The sequence below is a fragment of the Saxophila tyrrhenica genome (assembly GCF_035928015.1).
Source record: "Saxophila tyrrhenica strain CCFEE 5935 chromosome Unknown scaffold_16, whole genome shotgun sequence".
NCBI lineage: Eukaryota > Fungi > Ascomycota > Dothideomycetes > Mycosphaerellales > Extremaceae > Saxophila > Saxophila tyrrhenica.
Genome location: NW_027041748.1, coordinates 385,252 through 406,338, shown reverse-complemented (window position 1 = coordinate 406,338; position 21,087 = coordinate 385,252). Strand labels below are relative to the sequence as shown.

The 21,087-nt window shown below is 55.5% G+C and overlaps 4 protein-coding genes across 4 annotated transcripts; 2 read left to right on the top strand and 2 right to left on the bottom strand.

The window, feature by feature from the left end:
* Positions 1-33: 33 nt before the first annotated feature.
* Positions 34-9,554, bottom strand: LTR77_009059 (uncharacterized protein; the record flags this gene model as incomplete). The annotated part of the gene is made up of 3 exons (XM_064806288.1): positions 34-1,361; positions 1,412-4,547; positions 4,605-9,554. The coding sequence occupies 3 exons, from the start codon at positions 9,552-9,554 to the stop codon at positions 34-36; spliced, it is 9,414 nt and encodes a 3,137-aa protein (XP_064655614.1).
* A 1,872-nt stretch (positions 9,555-11,426) lies between these two features.
* On the top strand, positions 11,427-12,209 carry LTR77_009058 (uncharacterized protein; the record flags this gene model as incomplete). Its single annotated transcript, XM_064806287.1, has 1 exon — positions 11,427-12,209. One exon carries the CDS (start codon positions 11,427-11,429, stop codon positions 12,207-12,209), a length of 783 nt encoding a protein of 260 aa, XP_064655613.1.
* A 304-nt stretch (positions 12,210-12,513) lies between these two features.
* Positions 12,514-14,862, bottom strand: MRE11 (meiotic recombination; the record flags this gene model as incomplete). The annotated part of the gene is made up of 3 exons (XM_064806286.1): positions 12,514-14,367; positions 14,417-14,507; positions 14,564-14,862. The coding sequence occupies 3 exons, from the start codon at positions 14,860-14,862 to the stop codon at positions 12,514-12,516; spliced, it is 2,244 nt and encodes a 747-aa protein (XP_064655612.1).
* Positions 14,863-16,512: 1,650 nt separating this feature from the next.
* LTR77_009056 (uncharacterized protein) lies at positions 16,513-20,043 on the top strand (the record flags this gene model as incomplete). The annotated part of the gene is made up of 2 exons (XM_064806285.1): positions 16,513-19,591; positions 19,646-20,043. The coding sequence occupies 2 exons, from the start codon at positions 16,513-16,515 to the stop codon at positions 20,041-20,043; spliced, it is 3,477 nt and encodes a 1,158-aa protein (XP_064655611.1).
* Between the last annotated feature and the right edge of the window lie 1,044 nt (positions 20,044-21,087).

Genomic DNA, 21,087 nt, shown 5'->3' with positions numbered 1-21,087 from the left:
GTCGTCTCGATCTGCTTGTCATCCCTTCCACCGTCACTGAACTGTCACCCCTCGATCCTTGTCCTGTCCTCCTTGCCCCACAAAATCAGACGCCATCAAGAGCCTTCCGTCCAACACCTTGCCCATGTGCGTCCTGCTGATTCCAGTGCCGTTCCTACGAATGGTCGATGTCAAGGTCTGCAAGAACTTCACCGGTGACCCCCGCTGAGCCAACTTACCACTAGCATCTCTGCGAATAAAGCCGTCAGGGTCGTGCTTCTCCTGGCCGATCGGCGGTCCGGTGGCCAGGTCGACAGACCGGCAGACTCTGTGATAGTCGCCGATGGTCGCAAAGTACAGCTGGCCGGCAAACAAGTTCAAGAGGTCAATGAGTCGTTGCTCGATTTTCGGCGGCGGGTCTCGTCTGGGCCAGGTGAGAAGAGAAAGGCTGTCAAGCGGGGCATAGGATGCATTGGTGCGCGCTTTGTAGACGTGCAGTGTGGTTTGCTCATCTTGCTCGGAGGCCATCGTCTTCTCCATGAAGCGCTGTGCCTCGAATGGACTGACGACCATAATGGTATCGACGGTGTTGGTCGCGGGGGTGCGGCGTGAAAGGATCCACTGAACCGGGCGTTGGTAGGAGTCCAGATTGCCATCTTTCTTGGCCGAGCCAGCGACGGTGCGGGCGAAGTCCTGGGATACCAGAAAAGCTTCCCGGTCATATTGGAGCTGGCAAGCTTCCAAGTCCACCCGAGCGCTCGTGCGAAGCAGAGAAGCGAACGCTGGCTTATAACCCTCTGGTTTGCTGGGAAGTTCGCCCTTCGACATGAATTGCAGCACGTCTGGATGCAGGAGCGACGGTGCTGGCTGCGCGGCACGCGGGCGCTGTACTTGATGCTCTTGCTCTACCTCAGGCGCGAGCTCTCGCTCCTGTTCCTCTTGCAACATACTCGCGTTGAGTTGCAGGCCTTCGAACTCCTCACAACGCTGCTTGATGTCGACTAGCGTCCCGTCGCTATCAGGCAAGATCTGGAGAATGCCGTCTCGTCTGGATCGCGGCCTGTACCGGTGATTGAGGGACTGAGCTTCATCCTCGACGAAGGCATCAGCTTGCGCCTTCAACATGGTCGTGATGCCTTTTGATCGCACAGCAAGCCATAGTGCTCGTTGGCACAGGAAACGCTTGCCCTGCACCGCCCACAATGGCATCATCTTGCGCGTCATTTCGAAGGTCTCGGATATGGCCCATAGGATGACATCTTCAACGTCAAGAACTTTGTTGCTCGACTTCCGTGAGTAGGATCGTATCTTGCTCTCTATATCCTCATTCACGCAGAATGCGACTGATTGGCCTTTACCAAGCTGCCTCATTCTCATGCATGCTAAAACTCGTTAGTCATTTGACAAGCCTTCAGGACTATCCCCCACATACCTTGGACCACTTTGTCTTTTGGAGAAGCAGGACCAAGTGTCACTGCGGCCCGATAATCCTGTGGTAACCTCAAATCAATCCCTCGCGTGTGCGCCTCATCAAGAAAGACCAGGCAAACGTCAAGCTGGACGGCGAATGGTGATGCGCGAAGGGGCTCAACCCGGCCCTTGCGATCGAGAACTGAGACCTCGTCCTTATCGTCCACGAACACAACTGCTCTGATTTCTAGACTCTCTTCCAGCTCGAGCCATCTTGAAGCGACCTGGAGGTTATTAAGCTCCAGGATCTGAGCTCCTGCGTCAAGAATGACCCTGATGGGCGGGTCTTGCTGAAGTGTTGTCGAGAGCAAGAAGTCTGCATCCGACACCGAGTAGTCTGATCGCTTTGGCATCGTAACGACTGCGTTCTCAGGACGGAGGAGGTATTCCAGCACAAGCGCATTGGTATGCCGTTGTGCAGGAAGATCCAGCTGTTGCACGTCCAATGGAAGGAGGCTCCTTGAATCGTTTGTCCCGCTGAAACCAGTGGTCGATTTGCCTTTGGACTGCCCGATGTCCCAACCGGATGACGACAGCTTGGATGGAAACTCCTTCATCTCTTTGGGAAACACAAAGTGCGAGAGAAAATAGTCGATGACGCACTTGCCATAACGCAGGTTGGGGAAGAGAACTTCTTCGCACTGTTGGCGATCTCGAAGGTTGATTCCCTCAAGCTGCCGGAGCTCATGCGGCATATTGGGCGCATCCTGGAGCCAAAGCGAGTATTCAGCACCCGCTTGGTCAGAGTCCATCACATGGCTGAGCGTGATGTAGAGGTCAGCATCCGTGAGACCGCCGTAGTAATAACTGAGCGACGTCAACATAATGACCACATCAGGATGGCTGAACTCTGAGCGTGCTGATGGCTGGTCCTTCGACGTGTACGGCACAGCAAGCTTCGTTCGAGGCGTATCCGAGGGCACAAGTCCGTAATTGACCCTCCAACGCTTCTGCTGAAACACAAAACCAATGATGCCCCCAGCCAAGAGCCCGCGGAGCAAGAGTAGAATCCCTCTGACAGATTCCTGGAAGAAACCTTGGTTATCTTCGCGCTCGACTTGGGCTATCTCGTCGCTGTCAAGATCCGGCTTCGTGATGTACGTCTTGACTGCATTCCGTATGGCTTCGTCCTGCCTTGAGATCGGGAAGCCATCAAGACCATTCTCGCATACATGGTCCGCAACACGAGCGACGAGAAGGTCTTTGGCTTCCTGCTGCAGCAGCCGAATCCTGGGGAAGCTGCCTTCGACCACATGATTGTACTCCAGAAACTGTGGGAGCTTCGAGATGTCCAAAGACAATGTCCGCACCAATTCGAGCACCTGCTGAATGCATCCCCAGCGCCTTGTACTCAGCTCTACGGAGCTCTGCTGGCCCATCGTGTAAATCAACTCCCACTTCGGGCTGAAGATCTCGTCTGACTCGTCAACAATGTCTCGCGCCACAGTGTCGAAGAAACCTTGTATGCGCAGAAGTGGCAACGCTACGGTCTGGTTTCTTGCATTGGTGGTCTCCAAGCACATCAACTTGAACGAGAGTATGCTTTCAGGCTGGAGTAGCACAACGCCTCCATCAGCCATGCACTCCCGCATCATGGCTTCCACAGAGCAAACTGCTCGTGCGTCCAGTTTGAGCGATCGGGAGAAGGGCATGAAGTAGACTCTCCTGTTCAACAGGCCTCCCAATTTGGAACACAGGGTGTGCTGCATCTGCTTGGATTGTGCTTTGGCAACCAATACCCTCACCAACTGGGTGGTATCGGCAAGGGCAGAGGCAACCATAGGCACGATGACAGACGACTTTCCTTCACCCATGTTCAGCTGCATGACTGCATTCTGCTGTGCTTCTGGGGCCATCATCTCTTTGGCAATCTCGACCTGGACCTCACGAATAGTGATGCCTGCTTCAACTTCGAGAAGAAGCCAATCCGGGTGTTCGCATGGATCCCAATTGGTGTGTGGAACGTGCCTGAGCTCAGACAAAAGGTCTTCACGCTTATTGGCATAGACGGCCTTGGAGATGCGCTCAGCCCTGTGAACTTCAACGACGGCTCGGCCATACTGTACGAGAGTCGCCTTCCAATCGTTGCTTAGTTGCTCTCGAATGCCATGCTGTAACTGCTGGAGGAGGAACGTTGCCGACACTCGAGGCCACTGCCTACTGTTGCGAAGGATTGAGCTGTTCATGAATCGTGGTGCTTCCAAAGGTGCCGTGTCGAAGTGGGCAACGATACATTCGTACAATTTGCCAGCATGGTCGCGGCAGCTGTCCAGATACTCAGTGGCAGTATGAGTGCTGAAAGTGCCATCGAGGACCATCTGATCTCCGGTACAGTCTGTCAAGGAGTTACGGCTGGCCTCGAGCTCATCTGTGTATCGCATCTCGTATCCGGAGTTGCAGAGCTTCCGTAGCCGGTCTACCAAAGGGCCCAAGCGACTCGTGGAACTCTTCGCCAACGTATCCAGGCTGAGCGACGGCAGAGACGCTACCAGAGATGGTAAGCCTGGGGCTGGACACGAGAAAAGGATCTGCTTTGACATGAATCCCTGCCTCCGGCGCGACACTGACATCTCCTTTCGCCGTGGCCACTGCGGCGTCCCAATTATGCCAGCATTCACGCAGTTTGCTACTTGCTCGATCCTCTGGAAATACTGCAGAAGTTGACGGTTGTCGTACCAAACCTGGAACTTCTTTTTGGAAGCAGCGAGAGCAGCGTCAAGCCTGATGTACTTACCCACGTCGACGCGAGCATGTTGCAAGTCCGGCATGCTGGGAGAAGCCGATGTTCTCTGGGCAAACAGCCCATTCGCCAATGCTTGAGCAGCCGTGTTCTGCTTCTCCTTGAAAAGCTTCCGTTGACGAGCTTCGAAAGCAGACGGTTTCTCCTTGGCCACCGCCTCGAGGTCACCCTCGGGTGAAGACTCGAGTGGGACCAGGTGAGACTGGATGATGTTATTGATTCCCTGCATGGTGACTTCGTGTCCTTCAGCTGGGCGGCACGTGTCAAAGACGGGGACCTTTATATTGCGGAGCGCTGTGACTGTGTGGAAAAGCGCAAATGTCTGAAGAATTGTCGTGTCGGGATTGGACCTGGCTGCCTAGATGAGGGTCAGTACTGAAGTTTCAAAGCTTCAAGATCAGGGGCATGTACGTACCAGGAAAGATAGCCATGTCTTCAGCTGGGGGCTGGTGATCGAAGTCGCAGGGGTGCTGCCAAAGGCTTTGAAAAGTGCCAGGAGACTGCGGATGTCAAAGCCGTGGTTCACCAAGGATGCCGCGTTGCTGTCAAAGAGCTGGGTCCGCGTACGAGCAGCCTTCTCTGGCCCTTCGAGGGCATCGAGCCCCGAGACCAGACTCCAGAGGTGTTCAGCCGTTGGGCCACTATAATGCCGAACGCCTTGTGTGCTGCCAGCCAGAGTAGACATCACGTGAGCATAGGACGCCTTCTCGGACGATTGTGCGATGTCCCTGCCCCGGTATGATTTATCGAGCAGTCGGGAGTGATCCTCCGCACCGAAACCACATACGCGGAACGTGGACGCTCGGATTGCATCACGCTGCATCAGATGCACGTCTACTTGCGCCAGTTGTGGGCGACGCCACTTCGAGTCTTGATGCAAGATCGTAGCGCTCTCGGCCTGGTCCAGGATAGATGATACGCATGCCGAGAATCCGTTGTGCTGACAGTAGAAGCTCAAGTTGGCGTCCCATGAAACGGTCTGCATCTCCTGCAAATGGGTTGGGTAGTAGACTCTCCCTGGCGAAAGACCCGCGATGCGACAGAGCATGGCGGTATTGGCTTGAGCGAGTTCTTCGAACGATCTGACTGTGCTTGACTTCAAGATGTTGAGGGCCTGCTCTGTGCCACTAAACCCCAAAAGAGGATCTGGCAAGACAGATGCGGTCAGCGCATGGATGTAAGCCAGGAAGAGCTTGACTTGTAGACTTCCGTTGTCTACCAGCCGACCAAGTTGACGATCGACACTCAGATGGTGGACTCTGGTTTCACCTTGCTTCACTGCACGGACGAGCACATGGCCAGGGCTGACTTCGTGCGCCACCGCGCCCTCCAAAACCAGAACTGCTCGTTGAGGACCAGTATCATGCCTGAGAAGCAATTTGTTCTCGAAGCCGACAAGGGTGTCGAGTGACTGGTCTTGATCCACCGACATGCCTCGGAACTCGCGTGAGCGTAATGATGACTGGCCATGGTGCAAAAAGAAGCTGAGCTGAAGGGTGGGCAACTCGATCTCGATCTGGTCGCCGGAGCGTTGGAGAACGCAGTGAATGGACGGCCCATCGACCAGAGGGGCGAAAACATGCGCGATCTGCTTCGCGGTGGCAGCCTCCAACCCAACCACACAACTCCCGTCTTTCTCCAAGCGCCACGAGGACGTTGACACATGACGCATCACCCAGACTGCACGCCCCCAAGGCTCGCTGACGGAGCGGAACTCTACAGCATCGCGCGCAATGTCGTACCAGTGCACAAAGTCCTTGATGAAACTCTCCGGAAATTTTCCACTGAAGAAGCGAGGCGGGAGGAGTTCGTACACGGTGCTGGGTGAAGAGGCTCTCAGTAGCAAGTCCGTGACGGATCCAGATTTCTGTAAGCCGAAGTGTACAACGTAGCCGTGATGCTTGGTTTTGATGGAACAAGGCATTCCCGGCACATTCGAAGGCATCACTTCGATCACCGCCTGACCGAAGAGCGTCCGCCAGAGTGTATGCTGCTGGTATTCGTCGCCGGGTTGACCAAGAGTGAGGCCATTGACAAGCAGCTCACCACTCAGTAGATTGTAATGAACAGCCAACGGCTCATTCTGACCTTCAACCCCAGTCTGTGAACGGATCCAATGGCCGCTACCACCTTTAGTGGCCTGCCAACCGTATCCCGGCCGGTATGCGGACCAAGAGCCTTGGATGGCGGCATTAATGCCTTTGACATTCGAATGCAGTACGGAGATTGATCGATAGAGAAGCCGGGAGAATCGATGTCTCAAGAGCTGGAGAAAAGATCCTCTGGAAGCCGAACACTCTTGAACCACAACGCAGCACTGTATGAAGGTCGAAGCAGCCTCGCATTGGCGGAGAATGCGGGCAAGGAATTGAGGCTCTACATCAGCGCAAAGTGCACAGATGAGAGCCACGCCGGCGCTCTTCGTACGGAACTCCGCGCGGTCTGAGCCTGTGCTCGCTTGCTGCGCTTTGGTACGAAGCTGTTGGACCCAAAGGAAGGCTGTAGTACGGAGAGTATCCAGAAAGATAATGCATTCGTGCTCGACCTTGTCGGATTTGGTGAGCGGCAACAAACGGCAAGCCACAGCTGCAAAGACGCTAAGTGCTTGTGCGGATTCCCAATTCTCCTTGACCCTGAGGAACGCGACTTTCAAGCTGTCGAGCAGTTCCAGCCCGCTCTGCTCGTCTGCGAGAAACAGGTGTGCAGCACGGTGACATGTGCCTTGCCTCGGAGGTCCAGCCTGGTACATGCATTGCAGGAAGAATAAGGCTGTCTCTTCTTTCTTGTAGTCGACCGAAGGTGATGACAACTCGGTCAGCATATTCAGCCACTGTATGCAATGTCCGAGTGGCACGGTGCAAAGCCGAACATACTCTTCAAGCACCATGTGATGGGGGCACTCCGACTGGCCAGCGATGACTTTGTTGTGTGACGGGCCATCTGGTGATTCAGAAGGTCTGAGGAGGTACTTCTGAAGGGCTTTGGATTGCTGTGGGAGCCGATACATGAGAGATCGCGCAACAGTGTCTGTATTGCCCCGCGCACCAACCAATGTGCTGGTTGTAGTGTCGTAGTACTTGTAGTTGAAGCCATTGGGAAGACATACTTGGTTCTCGGAAGCAGATGAGATCTCGATGCGGTTGTAGTGTGACTGAACATTTGCCTTCTGTGGAGAAACCAGTGTGATGCGAGACTTGGTGGCTCTCGTGACATGCTGAAGATGTGGATCAGAGGCCAGCAGCTTTGCGTTGCCTGTGTCGGACAAAGTAAGCGTTTTCATCTTGAGAACGGTTTGCGACATGAACACATCAGCATCCCGTGAAGCTGCAAAAGTCTCTGGCATGAGCAGCTCAAACACGATTGCTCTGATTTTGATGGCATCCGTGGGCAAGGGCCATTCGTGGATCGTGATGTCCAATTGGCCGGCTCGAGTCTTCGCTGCGCACTTTTTGCATCCAGGATCATGCCTCGTCTCCTTCCAAGTGTTCCTCCGGTTGCGGACGACCTCCTCATAGTACTCGCATTCATGCGTGGCATGATACTGTATCAGATCCTCATGGGTTTTCTTCAAGCGTTTGAAATCTGCCACCTTCTTGATTCTCGCCTCTTGGGCAGCATTCGTGAGGGCTTGAAGCTTTTCTTGCAGCCGCGGATCCTGGCCGAAGTAGCGCGCTGCGAAGGAGCTCGCGCTCTCGATGTCGAGGTAAAGTCTTGACCATTGGAAAGTCGCGTTAGTCCGGCGGGTGTCAAGATATCTTTCAACATCGGCAAGTCGCTCCATTTGGCTTTTGGTAGTCAGAAGAAGGTTCTGCAATGAATCGTAATTGAACCCAGGCGGGTACGAGCGAAGCATTGGCAGGCGATGAAGAGCTGCTGTGTCCAAGACAGACCATAGCTCGGCCATTGTGAGGTGCATCACTGAAAGAAGTTCGGGATTGGAGTCGTAATACTTCAGCGCCAGGTCGTGGTAGCTCTCCATGAGATCCAGCAAACGCTGGCAGATATTGGCTTCGTCCAGATGAATCGTCATCCAGGTATGAGAATGCTCATTTACCCAGCTCTCGAAGATGAGCAGATTGGGAATCGCAAACTTGTCGTTGGTGCGAAGTTGGGGCAGGGCGTCGGGCGACAAATTGACAAGCCCCGACTTGGGCATGAAAGTTGTTCGCGTGCTGTCTGAAGTACGCTTGCCAATACTGCCGATGAATGTTGCAAGCAGTGGAATCTTGACCTCAGCGTCACGCTCGAAGTCAAGGTCTTGGAGGAGTTGCAAGTCGATTGAGCGTGCATCGTGGGCTCGAACTTCTGCCCAAGCTCGCTCAAGATTGAGAGATGCGCGTTCGGTGACCTCGCTGACGAAAAGGACGACACTCTTCTCGACCTCGTTACCGAGCTTCAATAAACGTCTACCAATCTTCGTGGCCATAGCGTGCAGCATGTCGCGCGAGAACGGATCCTGCTTCATCAGTGTAGCAGAGTCCCCACCCAACTTGGCTATGACGGCCTGCAGCATACTGGCTTCGATGAACAGCATTGCTTGCTTGTAGAGATTGTCTGATCCGGTTGCTCTTCCCATCAGAAGCTGGAGGGCGACACGAATGAGCAACCAGCGAGGAGAGCGGCGCCAAGGGCTCCTGGCACTCTTCCACAAAACTTCCTCACGAGTGCACTTGTGAATCTCTGGGGTTGCAGCAGGCTCGCCATGCGCGGACAGAAACCCCGCAAAGATCTCTGTGATCATTGCAGGGTTGACGGTATCCCTGGCCTCGACCTGGTCTCTTCCAGACTTGCGGGCGGTTGGTTGCATACCTGATACAGATTGGCTGTCCAGACTCGATAATATCTGCGCCACAGCCTCTCTGAAATTCTCGTCCTGTACTTTGCAGGTGGGAAGGGTCAGCGAGGCCCCAGGGAAAGTGCGCTGAAGGCGCCCCCTCGTGGTGTTGACGGCATGGTTCTGCGGTGAAAGTTCGAACAAGTCGAACCTGATACGGCCTTTGTGATCTGCGGTGACCAACACGCCCGCATTCTGAGCACGGATATGCAAGGCAAGAGCACGACCACGCGTGACAACGTCTTGCAGAAGGGTTTGCAAGGTGGTGTCGCTGATGCCTTGAGAGTTGCCGGCGGCCGTGTTCTCGAGCATGTCGAGAGCTTTTTGGATGTCGTCACGGCTTTGTGGCGGCATGGAGAATTTGAAAGCAGTCAGAGCCCTTATCGTCTTGGAGAGCAACTTCGCCTCCGCATTCTCGTCGAAGTCATCCTCCTGTGGTAGCTTGGGTGGCAGAAAGACGTGATGGAAGATGTACCTTGTTGCAGCGTCGATGCCGCCGTCGCCGTCGGGCGGCTGGCGACCGGGAGCCATGGTGCTGGTTGAGGAGTTCTTGTGCGCTGAGCTGACTGCAATGGTGGCGAGCGTGCGTTGCGTCTGGAATGGGTGCTGTTGCGGTGCGAACGAAGGATGGTGTGGTTGTTGCGAAACGTAACGTAGCGAAGACGTGCCGTGTGAGTGAGCGATGCGGTTTGTTTTGGAGAGGAAATCGAAGCCACTGGTGCGCTGAAAGTCTTAGCGTGTCACATGCAGCACGGGAAATGAAGTGACGTCGATGAACCTGCTGCTTCACTTACAGCCCAGATGAGCCCTTTCAGCTCCTTCACAGGAAAATTCTTCCATTTGCCGGAAGAGTTGCAGGCCATGCAGTTGCCCGAAACAAGGGCCGCAGATGTCTCAAGGAGGAAGAAATCTCAATACAGGCAATCCATAGCCGGCCTCGCTGTAATGCTGAGACCTCGCCACAAAGTCAGCGCATGCCCGGTGATCACCTGTGAAGAGACGGACTTGCCGTTGTCACAAGTACGAAGCGTTCTCCAAATGCAACACTGCCTCTACGAGCAATGCTCTGCCTGTCAGCACCTCACCGCCCGTCACGAGTGAAAGGGAGAAGACCGCCTTCCAGCGACCGCTGCGTCAATCTTGTCCTGAGCCGGCCAGATGTTTCAAAACCAGCCCGCCACACCAAGACCTCCTCAACCGTGGCAGGAAACACAAGGCCTTCTCCGTGCTCGCGACGATGGAGCAACCTCATCCTCCAGTGCCTCAGAGGGTACAACCATTTGGGAGATGCACATCAGCACACAACCACTGTTTAAGCGGGAAGAGGTGCACTTACACGGCATTGATAGCAGCTCTAGGGCATCTAGACAGCATCATTTCGACCTCCACAATCCAGAAACACCGAAGGATGACCGGAGGCTGTCCAGCTTCTTCCCACCGCCACCGTGAGCGGCTGCCATGATGTCTAAGACAAGACCACTATCGACATTTCTGTTCCACCCATAAGCCAGGATCAGGGTGACGAATGCTCTCTTCGTGCTCTGGTATCACCCAGCCTTTCCGGCAGCGACACTGTGGTCATTGAATGTCTTTCATCTTGTCTTCGCGACTTCTCTCTCGCCATATCCGTCTCGTTCCGGGCTGATCTCTCCTTGAGCAGATCTCCCGGTGCGGTCTCCACTGGGATGGCGAACGGCAACATGATAACATGGGAACAATCACGACTTATCTCAGGACATCTTTTGGTTCAACACGGCGGCACTTCCTCAGGACCGTCTGCGTTCTATCGTGAGAGTGGCTCCGTCCAGAAAACCGCATTAGGAGGCCCCTAGAAGTTCTTCACCCAGCGCAGGCAACCTTCACTGAGGTCCGACCGAGTGGGAGTACATGTGGTTGCACGCATAACAGGGAAGGAGCAAGCAAAACCAGCCAGTTGTGAAGGTGGGCAACCGCAGGCAGGGCATCACGGTTGCTTGTGTAGCCCTCGAGAAGCACGTATGTATTTTGCTTTGTAAAGTCTCTCCGATAGTACCGCCATTTTGCATCACTTCATCGCTCGTTTGTATGAGAAAGCATGAAGTACTTGACGCATCTCCTCCTCGAAAAGCCGGGACGACGCGGAGATACTTCGGCCTGCTGCTGGTGCGGCTTCTTGACTTCACCTGCCAACATCACTTCACCTAAACATCCCGAGACATCTCACATCGCGCCGAAGACTCGAACATCATCATCGATCAGCTCTCCAACACCAGCGAAGCCATCACGTGCAGTCACAAGATCGACAAGCTCACCGAACGGGAGTGAGGCCTTGGACAGCATCGAACTGAGCGACCTCTCCAACTCGCAGCATTCACCTTCCTCGAGTACAGCAACCTCCATCGCATCCCCACCGCCACCACCATCATGTCCACCGATCCTGCCGAGCCCTCCTCGGAAGGCGCACTGCAAAGCCAGCAAGGCTCCAACACCCAACCTCACACCAGCACAACCACCCAACAAGAACCCCCCACCGATGCCGAAATGAGCCTCCCCAACGAAGCCGACCTAGACGCCGAGTTTCAACCAACACAACCCTCCGACCCTACAACCGTGAACAACTCCTCCGACCCTCTTCCCGCGCCCTCAGCCTCCGCCGACCCAACAGCCCCCGCAATCCACCCAGCCCACCCCGCCATCATCGAACCCCGCATCCCGCAAAAGAAAGACGCGTCCCTCCGCGAATTCCTCAACAAAATGGACGACTACACCCCCCTCATCCCCGACGCAGTTACAGACTACTACCTCACCGTCGCCGGGCTCGCGCCGCCACCCGAGACCGACCGTCGGCTGGCAAGGCTCCTCGCGCTCGCGACGCAGAAGTTCATCGCGGATGTCGCGGCGGACGCGTATCAGTATTCGCGGATTAGGAGTACGAATACCACGTCGAATAACCCATTGACGGGGTTGGGAGGCGCGGCGGGGTTTGGGATGAATATGCCTGCTGGTGGGGAGGGAGGGGAAGGTGCGGCTGGGAAGGGGAAGAAGGATGCTGGGAAGGCGGCGCCGTTGGGTGGACCGCGGGCGGGGTATGGCGGTGGAGGTGCGGGAGGTGGTGGGCAGGGCAGGACGGTGTTGACGATGGAGGATCTGGGGATGGCGGTGGGAGAGTATGGTGTGAATGTGAAGAGGGGGGAGTTCTATCGGTAAGATCACCGCTTCGTGTGAAGGCATTTCAGGACGGGTTTTGCATCGGATGGCGTTCGGACAGGAGGGATGGGTATACCCGAACAGGAACAGATGCTGCAGAAGCAGTGTCGTATTAATAGCAACGCTGTATCATAGCTATGACATATCTACGAACAACCCTCAGCGGTAGGCAACCAACGCCGCGCTATGTTAACATCCACGCTCGAACGCACAATTTCTTTTCCCGTCGTTCATTAGCAATGCAGACGCACTGTCCCGTGCAACCATATGTACCGACACGTTTGGACTCAAACATGCAGTACAATCACCTCCTCGCAGTCCTCGAGCCTCTCGCAGTAGCCGGTGGTGGTTCAAACGCCTCATCATCACTGATCTCATCATCGCTCGGCTCCTGCATCTTCTTGGGCGCCGCAGCACGCGAACCATTCGATCTCGGCGCGGTCCCGTTCGCCTGACTTCCGAACGCGATCTGTGTCTGGCGTCCGCTGCCACTCGAGGCTGCTGTCTTCCCACCGCGTGTCGACTTCGCCGGCGCCTTCTGCGAGCGAGCGGCCGCAGCCTTTGAAGCAACCGGCTTCTTCTTCTGCTGGACAAACAATGTCTCACCTTCGTCGTCATCGTCATCATCATCATCATCAATCATAACCACGTCTTCATCGTCGTCTTCATCTTCGTCCTCCGAGACTTGCTTCTTCCTGCTCTTAGCCGCCGGCTTCTTCGCAGGTGCCTTCTTGGTGGTTGCTGCAGGCTTCCTGGTAGTAGCGGCACCTCCCCTGCCGCCTCTCCCTCTCCCTCTTCCAGACGTGGCCGGCCTGACGCTCGACTCCCGACTCTCCTGCATATCTTCATCTTCACCTTCATCGTCACTCCTAATGATGGATGCGGGATTATTCTCCCAATCCCCATCCATATCAGTGTCCCATCCATCAGGCTTCGGCTTCCGACTGCCCTTCCTCCTCTTCTGCTTGAGCTCACCCTTCTCGTACGCCTCTTCCTGCGCCCTCTTGACCTTCTCCATCAGCTCTGCCGTCGCTTCTTCATCAACGTCATCGTCTCCATCGGCTAGAAGCTGCTTGAGCTGATCTCCCAGAGATTGCTCGATGAAGTCAAACATGGCGTTCTTGTCGTCCTTGTTCACGAACTGGCCCACGGACTCGCTGAATTGGTTCTGCGGCAGGATCTGAAGTGATTGTGCGGTGAGGAACTCCTCTACCAGCTTATCGACCTTCATATTCTCGAGCGAGAAATTATCCACGACGCTCGCTTGGGGCATGTCAGCCTTGGCCTTGGTTGCTCGTTTCGCTGCGACGCGCTTGCGGTGGGTCTGAACAACATCCGTGGTGTTTGCCACTCGATCGACGAAGCGGTTGCTGAAGCGCTGTGGGTTCTCGATGTTGTACTTGCCACCTTCTGGAGCCGTGATCTCAACGCGGAGGCGAATTAGTGGCAGAGGAGGAACAATCTCTTCATCTGGCTCTTCGCTGGACTCTCGTTGCAGCTCAAGCCACTCTTCTCGAGCTTCTTCGATCATCTCATCCACAATCTCAGTCAGAAAGCGATGAATCTTGCTCTGGTTCTCCTGGTCAAGAGCAATTTCGCGCATCTCTTTGAAATCGTTCAGCACGATCTCCTTCTGCTTGAAAGGCCGAACGCTCTTCAACCGGATGGGTTCGAAGTCGAACGTCTTGCCGTGGATGCTTAGTATTGCGACTTCCTTGGCCACCGCCTCTCCAGCGACAAGTGAAGTGGCGACGGAAGATCCAGGCTGCATCACACGAAAGCCAGCCTCTGCGCTGAGGCTGGGCTGGATTTTGCATTCGTGCTCGTGGCCCCATACGACCAAGTCCATGAAGTCCGGGAGGAAGTGTTCAGGCAGGTATCCAGTCTCGGTGTAAGCGTGGTGGTTCTGGTGTACGCTCAAGATGTTGAACCAGTTACCCTTCTGCATGTTGGGTTGGAAGAATTTGACGTTCCCGTCTCGGAAAGTGCGGAATAGTCGCTCGTCGCGAACGTTGCTCATGCCGTAGAGAGCAAGCTTAGTGTTGCCTTTCTGCAATAGCACCGGCTTGATCTGGATGTTGTCGGATTCTGGCGTGCGGCCGTAGTAGTTGATAAGACCCGACATCTGTAGAATGTCCAGTGCGGCGAGATGACCTTCCTGTGATCTGTCAGTACTATCTCGACGGTATTTGCAGCGGCAAGCTTACGCCGGAAGGATCGTCATGGTTTCCGTGGATGGAGAAGACGGGTATGGCAACGTTGATGTCTGGATCCTCGTAGTTGACATGGTTGAAGGCGCTGGCCAGTGTTAGCTGTTAAAGTCGTAGCCAGAACGAAGAGGTGGAACAGCTCACCCAGCAAACGTCTCGCTGGCATCGCTCAGCATCTCCAGCTCGCATGGTTTCTCCCCATAACAATTCATACGGAGGCTGCGCATGACCTGGTACATCGATTTGCGGCTGGGCTTGTTCTCGTGGAATAGATCGCCAGCGAGCAGAACCATGTCGACATCGCGCTCCTTTGCTAGGCACATAATCTCGTGAAAGGATCTCCAGCTGTCGTCGCCACGAATCGCGTCTCGTTCGTTGTAGCCGACATGATTGTCCGTTGCGACCAGCATGCGGATGGTGTCTGCTGCGGTGAGGTTCGGCATGGTCGCGGTGTCCCTCTCATGCGTGGCGGTGGTTGTTTGTGGAGTACATAGGGAAAGAAGAAGAAAAAGACTTAAGATGGCCAGCCTTTCGTTTGCATGTGAAGTGTGAAAGAAGTTAATTGGATAGGATGTCGCGGCTGCCTCACGCTTTCACGTGACCAATGAACAGGAGGGAAAGTCGAGCGACCCGGCCTTCCCGATGGGGAAGGAGGCTGGGATCACCACCGCAGATGTGCGCTCTGCTCTGCGCATCGAATCTTGACTTCGAGAACCATAACAAAGCGATGCGATGAGACCTACCATTGCGCTTTTCGCGCGGTCAGTGTGGAAGGGTATGTATGGCAACATCAATGGACAGGCGACATTACGTTAACACCAACCTCAGGACCACACATCGTCCCGTACGCTCATCCCCCAAATCAACGATAACCAAGAGCAACACTCACTCCAACCAGCCTCCCTATCATCCGCCCGAAGCCCGGCGAGAAGGTACCCCCGATCAAGACACAAGCACGCAGCGCGACTATCCTTCCAAACTTCGTGGGACTCGTCTTTCAGGTGCACAATGGCAAGGTCTACAACGACGTGCGGATAACGGAGGATATGGTGGGACACAAGCTTGGAGAGTTCTCACAGTAAGTGATTCTGATGAATGTCTTCGAAGGCGGGACATAGCTAAAGTTTGGCGCAGGACACGGAAGCGCTTCTCGTATAAGCAGACGAAGAACAAATAGAGACAATCTTCCATCGCCCGCTTCCGCTCTGGTGGTGCTCGTGGATTGGTGATGGTGAAAAGTAGATGTCGAAGATGTTATACGGCTGTGGTTTTCGAGTGTCCTCTTGACATCCCTCACGCCTTCCCAGCCCACGGGGGAACCATGGCCCCTGCCGCTTCCTTTCAGCAACGGACCTGTCCATGCTTTCCCACACCTGACATGTTCAGCAGCTCTTGCAATACACCTTGACCAACACCTGCAAGACCGACCAGAGGCGGAGGCAGTGCACAAACAATGGCACTTCTCATTGACAACCTTCTCGGGCCCATCCATCTCTCCTCCATCACAAACAACCACCATCGTCCACTCGTTCGCCCCACTGTACTTCACGCTCATTGCAAACCCAACCATTCCCAACTCTTGATAACCACGTTCACTTCTTCCGTCGCTCGACCGTTATCCACCACTGTCTCGTGAACTGACCAAACCCACTTGCTTGCGCTGGGCTCGCAGACCAGGTACGTGAGCTGCCCTCCAAAGCCCCAGTGACGTTGTGCTGACCATGCTGGCTGTTCTAGGCTGCTGTTGACACAGATTCCTCCTGCCTCGACTCGTTCACTGCCACGATGAAGTCCCTCTCAGACACCATGACTGTCGACAAAGCGCCCCGTCGGGTGTACTCGGCAGAACAGATGCAGCGTCTCAGGGCATCGTGCTCCCAACCAAAACTCAGCGAGGCGATTGAAGAGTTGGACGGCGAAGATGCCGAGCTTGTCAAAGGTACAATTTGCCCCCCTGCAGCCCCTCGACACGCTTCGTAAACAAACACCGCGGGACATCTTCACAAGCACAACACAACATTCTCGTCCTGCACGCGCTTTGCTCCGCACGACACTCATCTTTACCTGGAGAATTTCTTTTTCATTGCTCAAGCATGTGCAAAACCCTCTCGCCCAGCTTTGAGGTTCATCAGCGCTGGATTGAGGACATCATCAGCACCCCTGAATCTCCCCCCGATCACGTTTCACCTCACTCGAATTCGCTGACAGAGGTTGAATCGCCTTCAGAGCACGTTCTCCGTGGGTCCAAGTCATGGGCAGCGCGCTCATACAGGTCCCGCACATCCGGCACTTCACTTCGCGTACCTTCCAACAAAGAGAACCGGTCGACCATCGACGAGAACAGCCGCCAGTCCTCTGGCAACCACATCCCCCTTTCTGCCCCGGCTCTGCCGATACTTGGCGAGATCGCACCCAATGGACAGCTCCTGCGCCCGACTGGACCTTGGAAGTTCGGACGCTCGCCGACTCCCTCGTTGAAAAAGAAGAAGGCGGAAGCTATCGTGAAAGCCCATGGATCACCCCAGCACATCCGCGTCACTGCTGGCGGCCGCATCGTGCCCAGCGAGCAGTCGCCTCTCTGCCACCCACGCTACGGCTACAGCGCCATCAAAGCCAACGGCGGCCTCGTCAAGTTTGCCCCGAACCATCCAATGGGCAAAGCACAATGGACGCAAGCAACGCAGAACGGCTTCGTCGCTCAGGACGTCAACGGTCGTCTGTGCCAGATCGTCAACGGTACTATTCTGCCTCTCAACGAGATCGATGGCGCACTGCGACTCTTCCTCCCTGCACCCAATCTCAACATCTCGTCGCACGGCTCGTCGTTCGGCCCTCTGGCTCCAGAGCGTGTCGGCAGTACCGGCCATCAACAGAGAGCTGCTTCCATCAGTAAGCCAGCTGCCTCCGCCTCTGCCGACCCACCTTTGCCGGCCCAGACGAATGCATTGGAGCTTGAGTACTCGAAGCTTGAGCACGAGCTGAAGGAGCTTGACAAGACCGAAGCCCTTCACGGTCGGACGATGACCAAGACGGCCAAGGACGCACTTGTTGGCAAGCGCCGCGAGCTCGTCTCGACCATGGACAACATTCGCAAGGCGATCAAGAGCATCAAGTCCGCTCAGCAAGCGGAGGCACCTTTGTCTCCGCGGGTCATGCACAACCAGCAGCAGTCCATTTCGTCACCACCCAACCGTCTGCCGGCTTTTCTGCAGCAACGCCCACCACAGCCCAACGAGGCATCGGCACCGCACTTTCCAGCGAACTTCAATCAGTTTTTTGGGATGCCGCAACCGCAGCTCCCGGGCAACCACTTTGGTGGCCAGGCTACGACGCCATCAGATGCTCCCTTCAACCCAGCTTATGCGATGCCGCCTTTGTTCGTACCGCCGCCGGCGTTCGATGGGTCGATGGCTCCCGCGTATCCTGCATTCCCTGAGCCACCTGTTGGCGGCGACATCACCGCAGCTCAGCGTGTCCAGGCTTACGGCGCTGCTACCAAGGTAGATGAAGCGTCTACAGCAGGTCAGCTACCCCAGAACGATGGCGCTCGTTCCGTTGCGGACCTCAAGAAAGTGGCTTCACCCCGTCAATCCCGTGCTGTCGACATCAAGGCGCCGGTGCCGAAGCCTGCCACGGCTTTCAAGTCGAACCTGAACCCGATGAGTCCTGCCTACAAGCCCGGAGCTGGGTTTTTGAAGGCTGCTGCCAATGGAGATCGCCCTGCGCCAAAATCAGTCAAGGACAGAGCACCTACTCCACTCTCGCCTCTGCACCAGCTGCGTCCATCGTCTACTGCCATCAAGGCCTCTCTTGCATCAGAAGACACCAGCAGCCCGACAAAGAAGAGTCCTCACTTACACAGCTCCAGCGTGTCGAGCTTCGAGACCGTAGACTTCTTCCCTCGCGACACGAAGGAGTACTCTACCCGCAAGTACGCCTACCTTGACCAGTCCGAGGACAAGGAGAACACGGCACCGCCGCAGTCGTCCACCGAAGCATCAGCAGCAGTGCCGCCGACAACGCCACTCAGTGATCTCGCCAATGGCGCATCTAGCAAGGTTGCACCGGCCAGCGGCTTCAAGGCACCTGCGCCTCCTCCAGGCACTCCTGTTACTGTGAACCTCTCCACCGCGAAAGCGCAACGCTCCATCCAACACACCGCCTCGAGCACGGACAGCCGTCACTTCGACTTTGCAATCCTGCCTGATCGCCTTGCTCACAACGTCAGCCCCAAGAGCAAGCGCCAGAACTTCGTCTTCGTCGAAGAGCATCCAAGCGAGTTCACAGATCAGACGTCGTCGTCATCTCCGGAGAAGCTGCATCAGTGCCGTGAGGAGCTCTGTGCCACTGCCAGTCCGGTCGGTCAGATCGACTTCACTGAAGCTTCCAGGGACTGGATCGAGGGCTACCGTGAGGGCCTTGCTCGTCGGCCGGTTGGCTCTGATCGTCAAGAAGACTACTTGGACGGGTACTGTGCTGGACTGTTGAAGTCGAAGCACGCCAACCTCGGCCCTTCCACCGGCAGCCCAACGAAGCCGCCTCCGCGTCGTCCAAGTCCGGGCATCGCGCCATCACGGTCGTCTAGCCGGCTTCAGCTCGATCGTCATGAAGCAGTCACTGCACGCCCGCCCTTCGAGAAGGCTCTGCAATCAATGGACACTCTGAAAGAGGCCGTCTTCGCTCCGAACAATGAGAACGCAATCCTGACGCCTTCTGCTGAGGGTCCATCTGCCAACGAGCTTACCTTCAACCTTGGGACGTGGGCCAAAGACAAGGAGCAGGCTGGTGCTTTTGAAGGACGACCGACAAATAATGGTGCTCCTCCATCCGGCTTTCCGTTCCCAAGTCGGACCTCCTCAGTCATGCAACGTCAGACAAACTCATCGGACCGAGAGCTGGCGGCAACCCAGCGCATCACTTCGATGGGCTCTGTTGTCAACAAGCCGCCACAATCGTCTACTCCCACTGCCACCACCGTCGGCAGTGCTGGTAGCAACAGCTCGAACGCTGGTGAGAATCGTGTCAGCAGCATGACGAGCATCGACTCCAATCTCTACCGTCAGTGGCCCGGCTGTCGTGTCTTCAGCCCGCATCTGGAATGGAAGTCTGCCAGCTCGATCGCTCAAGCTGCAGGGTTGGCAACTGGCCACATGACCAACGCTGAGTCTGAAGGTGGGAATTTCCATCGGCAGTACTGCTCACAAAATGCTGACATCAACCACACAGATACTGGAAAGGCCATCGAGCCACAGCGCATCGTCTCCTTCACGAGCGAGAAGATGACCCACCACAGTCGCTTCCAGGAGGGCTCGCTCGACGGCATCACCAACCCACCGAACTCACCTCAGCCAATCTCGCCTCCAATGTCTCCGACGCTGTCTGCCATCAACAGCCCAGGCAAGACCTCCAAGCGCAGCAGCCCTGCCAAAGGCACGTCCCCGGCCAAAGTCAAGTTCGAGCACATCGCCGAGAAAGTCGGCATCAAAGTCACGACCGGCGGCAAGAAGGAAGATGGCTCCTCGCCTTCCAGCCCGAATGGCAAGCGCAACTGGCGCAACGTCTGGCGCGGCGGCTCTCGCAAGGACAGCAGCCAGGACGAGGGCAGCGTCGCTCAAGCCAACTGAGCAGACTTCACGTCGACCTCACATCGACTTCACCTTCCTGAAACATCGGTCGTTTCTTCGCCACAGGATATCAGGCAGTCCAGTTGGGTACGTATATCATCATCGTATGCCTGGCATACCTTTTCGTTCCTTCTTGGCATGGTACGTGGGCTTTTGGTGGATGGTTGGAGCTGTTTCCGATAAGCAGGATTGATGGAAGATTGTTTATTGTGTTTTGATACTGCTTGGAGACATCCAGCATGTAAGGAGGCTGTAATTGATTGCTTTTGATGGAATTGTAACGTTAGCATGTCGGATGTGGAGCAATGTTATGTATTATGCCTCGCCTTTGCTTCCACTTCCTTCTACATACTTGTCCGCCAACTTGCATCCCAACCCCAAAACATGGCTGGCCACTGCAACAGGTGTTCTGGCGAACTTTCCGACCACTGTCGTCCACCATCACGACTTTGGCTATGACAGTCAGGGGACCCAGACGACATATATTCGGTCCGTACCTACGGGTATCTTTGCAAGGCGGCGGACTGAAAGCAAATTGAACGGCCAGGACGTGTTTCATTGCTGCTGACACCGAGGAACATCAAGAGTTGTTGGACTCTGCGCATGCGCCTGGTTTGCCAACATCAACTGGTCTGAAGATAGCCAAACGCGATTGCGAGCTGAGCGATGAATAAACTTCGGCGCAGGAACGTGCAACTCGTCAGCTTGAAACGGCCTTCTCTCGAGCCTCTGCACCTTATTATCGATCGACTCTTCGTTGCCTCCTAACGCGAGCGCTGGCCTCCGACAAGCAGTTGAAGTGACACCGAGACGCTCACGAACTGCTCCACCTTATACCAACACATGACTTGCATGTCGCAAGTATTTCCGGTCGTATAATTATACCGCCCGGGCAAGTGAGCGACAAGCATTTGAGGACCCGCAAGCCCTACACGCCAAAAGATCGAAATAGTCTTTTAGCCTTCGCGGCCATTGGACCTTTCATCTCGCTTCTCCTCTCGCGCGTTCGCAATGATCCTTCGCTCTTTACAGTCCCTTGGCCAT